The sequence below is a fragment of the Penaeus vannamei genome, chromosome 30, assembly GCF_042767895.1.
Source record: "Penaeus vannamei isolate JL-2024 chromosome 30, ASM4276789v1, whole genome shotgun sequence".
Lineage (NCBI taxonomy): Eukaryota > Metazoa > Arthropoda > Malacostraca > Decapoda > Penaeidae > Penaeus > Penaeus vannamei.
The window spans coordinates 9,434,606-9,439,605 of record NC_091578.1 but is presented as its reverse complement, the minus strand read 5'-3'; the positions used below and the strand labels follow the sequence as shown (position 1 = coordinate 9,439,605).

Genomic DNA, 5,000 nt, shown 5'->3' with positions numbered 1-5,000 from the left:
CGCTATAGTCTTGTTTTCTGAAATTTGTTTACACATAGATGGCTCAACAGGCATTTAGTCACCAAGTAATTAATATTCTTAATGTTACTATTATTTTTATTGTTGTTAGTAGTAGTGGCTACAGATGTTACAGTATCTGCACACCTACCATTCAGCAGAAGTAACACTCCAAAGATTCTGTAGCACTCAAGTGAACGCAAGGCTGGTAGGATGTGTTAGTGATTGGTGCGGGCCCATCTATGCATAAGCAAACTAAAATCACAATTAACATAGCACAAATTTTTGCCCTTCCAGTATTGTTGGTTTGTCTTATCAAAATACACATTCTTATTCCATGCTTCATTTACTGGCCAAAGTTGCCACAATATAGTATTGTAAGTATTTGTTTAACTTAGAATTTTGAACGTAGGGTTGAATTGTAAATTCATTGTATTTTGTTCATATTTTAGTAGTTCGTATTTTAATTTTCCACTAAGTAAGATTGGTTCTGAGTTTTAAGATTATTATGTTTTTAGATTAATTTTTTAAAACTGTTGGATAGGTTTTTGAAATTGGGAATGTTTTTTTTTTTTCTTTTTTTTTTCTTATGATAACAAAGAGTTTGTTATCATTAACAGTTGTCAGAATAAACTTAGGAAAATGCTTATTTCATTTTTGGATTAAACAGACTAAATGGTTGTGGAGCTAGTTGGTTAAATGTTCTTTGGAGTTGGTGATAGGATCCTGTTCTGTTAGGACTCTTTAACATTTTTTTCTAAGCATTTATGTTTAGACATAACTAGAAAAAATGAGATATATGTTATTGATGTTTATAAGAGATTTTTTGTGAATCACGGAATAGATCAGTCTCCCGATATTAATACTTGTATGTAGCACGGGCATCATATCAGCCTATCCTTGGGGAGGGGGCAAGGATGATGAGTTAAGTGAGCACAATCAGTTTCTGGGGAACTGCAAGCCCATTTAGAAAATTTTGAAAAATGTCCTATTCCAGGAGCATTTTTAAGCAATAAACAGAGCTATGAAAATATGATTTAGGGGAATAAACCTTGAGGGTGTGGCCCTTAGGAGGGGGGGTAAGCCAGACTTTGAGGGGGGCAATCAGAGCCTTGGGGAATTGATCCCCCCCCCCCTGTTCATGTCACTGATGTCTATCATCATAACATGGATTCAGATGTCTTGTTATTTAGAGGTTATTTGTTTAAAAGTATCTGAAATTACCCAATTTGAATTGAATTCATACCACATAATTAATTATTTTATGTTTATGTATATATGTTATTATTATTTATTATTATGATTTTTTTCACAGCATTGGTTCCAACATCAAATCCCTACTTGATCGTTCAGATGGCCTCTACTGTTTCCGTTTACACAAAGGTCGTGTGTATTATGTCAAAGAGGACGTCATGAAGGTTGCTGCCCTCTTGCCTCGAGAAAATCTTGTTTCCATGGGGGTGTGCTTTGGCAAGATAACCAAAGGAAAAAAATTTCTTCTGAACATTACAGCTTTGGAATTCCTTAGTCCATACTGCCAGGTATTTTCATCCGAAAATATTTTTTTTCTGACAAATGTTGTGGAAGTAGATTTTTGTAATATGGTTATTTTACAATTTTAAGTAAAATTCTTGTTTGAATATGATGGGCAGGTAACACACATACCTGCACACCCACACACAGACACATGCACAAGCACACACGCACGCACTCGCACACGCACACGCTCACACTCACGCTCACACACACGCACACACGCACACACGCACACACGCACACACGCACACACGCACACACGCACACACACACACACACACACACACACACACACACACACACACACACACACACACACACACACACACACACACACGCACATACATACCAATAATGATAATAATAATAAAAATAGTAATAATAGTAATAATACTAAGAATAATACTAACAATAAACTTGTCTGATTTTGTTTTTACCTTTCAGCACAAAGTTTGGGTGAAAGAAGCCTCAGAACAGAACTTCATGTATGGCAACCACATCTACAAATCAGGACTTTTCCGTATATCTGACAACACACCCAAATATGCTGGTGTTGTTGTTTATACTCATAATGATATTCCTATGGTAAGTACTGACCATATATGGTATACACAGATTACAGTTATCAGTTAAATTGACTTTTTATTTTTTATTTATTATTATTATTTTTTTTGTAGTGCAGGGATCATGTCTTACTTGATATGATTAAAGACAAATCGTTTAGCAGTAAATGCATAGAAATACCTGTATGGAATCATATATATACACTTCTGAGTGTGTTTGTGTGTGTGTGTGCGTGTGTGCGTGCGTGCGTGCGTGCGCGCTAGCGTGTGTGTGTGCGTGCATGCATGCATGCGTGTGTAGCTATGTATTTGTATGTATATGCATGTATGTAATTTTAAGTAAGCTTATTTATATTCAGATATAATTGCTTTTATATTCTCTTCCTCTTACAGGGATTTGGTGTTGCAGCAAAATCAACGTCAGAATGCAGACATGCCAACCCAATGGATATTATATGTTTCCACCAAGCTGATATTGGTGAATATATTAGAAATGAAGACACTTTAGTGTGAAAATTTGTGTCGAGTGCTACTCTAATTAATATAGGGAAAGCTGAATATATTATTACTTGTTTTATAGTAAAATCCTTTATACCACTTTATCATTGTTTGATTCAGGGACCTAAAAAAAGAAATTGATGACAGGAAAGTCTTCAGAATGTCTTCTTACTGTGTATGAGGGAACATCTATTAAAAATATTCAAGTATATGTGTTGCAACATACTGAATATACATTTTGTTTATTTGAATTTATACAAAGTACTATCAACATACTTTTGGTATCAGTTTATCATTTTTCTGTTAGATACATATTCATGATCATCACTACATTTTTAATAAAAGTTAAAAGAGCTGTTTATTTCATTAACCTTTTTTATTCTGTGAACAGTTGCTGATGTACCACACTTTCATGTTGAGAATAGAAAATTGAACAGTTGAATTGCAAATGGAAATAAATGTCTGATAAGCAGATGACATGAATGTGAAGCATATATATGCACATATATAACAGTACCCTAGAGTAATCTTTTGAGGACAGTTGAATGCATGAATGAAAATTAATTCTCTCATTTTTTTCTACTACTGTACAGAATAAACAAGGCTTTGTGAGAAATTTTAAGAATCAAAAATATCTAGTCATATTATATTAATTGCTCTGTAATAATAGAACACATTGGAATGGGTAAAAATAGATGTTTCATATGAATTACAATATTTTACTCAAACATGTATTACCAAAAATAATAAGAATATAATGTATATCTTATATATTAAACATACAATAAATTTTTATATAAAATGAAGGCTTATACATGACTGACAAGACCTTTACACACACACACACACACACACACACACACACACACACACACACACACACACACACACGCACACACACTCAAGTAAAATGCATCTTTATTTGCTGACTCAGTTATCTTATGCTGACATTAATTTATGTTGACCTTTTTTTCATGGGAACACCTAATCATCTCATTCTTATTAGCATCCATGCTTCCCATTCATAGGATTAGACAATTGATGATACTCTTACAATTCTGCCTCTCCATGGGTTTCTCTTCAATTTAACCAGATTTTCTTCAACATATTCTGATCTGATCAAACATCACATGCACAGGGCAATACTATGCACATGTGCACGCACACACATTCACACACCCACAGTTTATCTTCCACATGCCTTTTTCTTTCAGTCAATCTTAGTACCCATACCTCTGCTACATATACCACTAATGATTACATGCATTCTAAATGTACCTTGCACCCATTTCTCATATGGAATATACTCTACTTTCCACTCTGTACTACCACTCTTGCTATGACTTCCCTCTCCAGTCAATCACCACTGTCTGGTGTATGTCCTAAGTAGCAGCATATTATCATTATATCATCTATATCTGTAGATTCCCCATCCTGAGAAGCTACTCTTCTGGTCCTTCTCTCACAATCTACTCTTTAAATTCCACATTCATGACAGCTACTTGCCTATATATTTCACCTTATATCTGAGTTATTTGTTGATCCTCCTTTGTGTAACCCAAGGTTGCCTTGCTTATACATTGCTTCAAAATATACTATGACAATGAGAGAGAGACAATTGCTGTGAATGTCAGATTGGGCTGACAGTCAAACACAGAAACTTTTCCATGCCTTCCATAACCTTTGCAATAAGCTTAAACTATATTGTCTGTGAAAATGAAAATAACCACAATGAGTATTGAAAATAAACATAATGTTTCAAACTCTTCACAAGTTCCTTTTCAGACAAAAACTGGTTTTTGTCTGAAGAGTTCGAAATGTTACGTTTATTTTCAATTTTCATTCTGACTTTTTTCATTTTCATTTTTGTGTACACTTTACTGTGTTTGTGCTTGTGTTTATATTGTCTGTTTTTCTACTCGTCTCTCTGTCATGGGAGTCATGGCTTCTTTAATCCTCCCTCACTACCACATGCAAGGTGGAAAGTAAGTATAAAACCTATCTTTCATTTAAACAGAAATGGCATTCTAAAACAAAGGGTTGTATTTCTGCTAACTCCATCTCTCTCTCTCTCTCTCTCATTCTCTCATTCTCTCATTCTCTCTCTCTCTCTCTCTCTCTCTCTCTCTCTCTCTCTCTCTCTCTCTCTCTCTCTTTCTCTCTCTCTTTCTCTTTTTCCTCTCTCTCTCTCTTTCTCTTTCTCTTTTTCATCTCTCTCTCTCTCTCTCTCTCTCTCTCTCTCTCTCTCTCTCTCTCTCTCTCTCTCTCTTTCTCTCTCTCTCTCTCTCTCTCTCTCTCTCTCTCTCTCTCTCTCTCTCTCTCTCTCCCTCTTTCTCTCTCTCTTTCTCTTTCTCTCTCTCTTCCTCTCTCTCTTTCTCTCTCTTTCTCTTCTTTTCTTTCCCCTTT

General features: G+C 35.0%; 1 protein-coding gene across 1 annotated transcript in view; it reads left to right on the top strand.

The window, feature by feature from the left end:
• Positions 1–2,948, top strand: part of LOC113803186 (60S ribosome subunit biogenesis protein NIP7 homolog) — a 5,124-nt gene extending 2,176 nt beyond the window's left edge. The window contains exons 2-4 of the mRNA XM_027353913.2: positions 1,313–1,538; positions 1,978–2,118; positions 2,490–2,948. Of these exons, the coding sequence (XP_027209714.1) occupies positions 1,313–1,538; positions 1,978–2,118; positions 2,490–2,609 (487 nt within the window). The 3' untranslated portion in view covers positions 2,610–2,948. The remainder of the gene's footprint in view (positions 1–1,312; positions 1,539–1,977; positions 2,119–2,489) is intronic.
• The last annotated feature ends 2,052 nt before the right edge of the window (positions 2,949–5,000 follow it).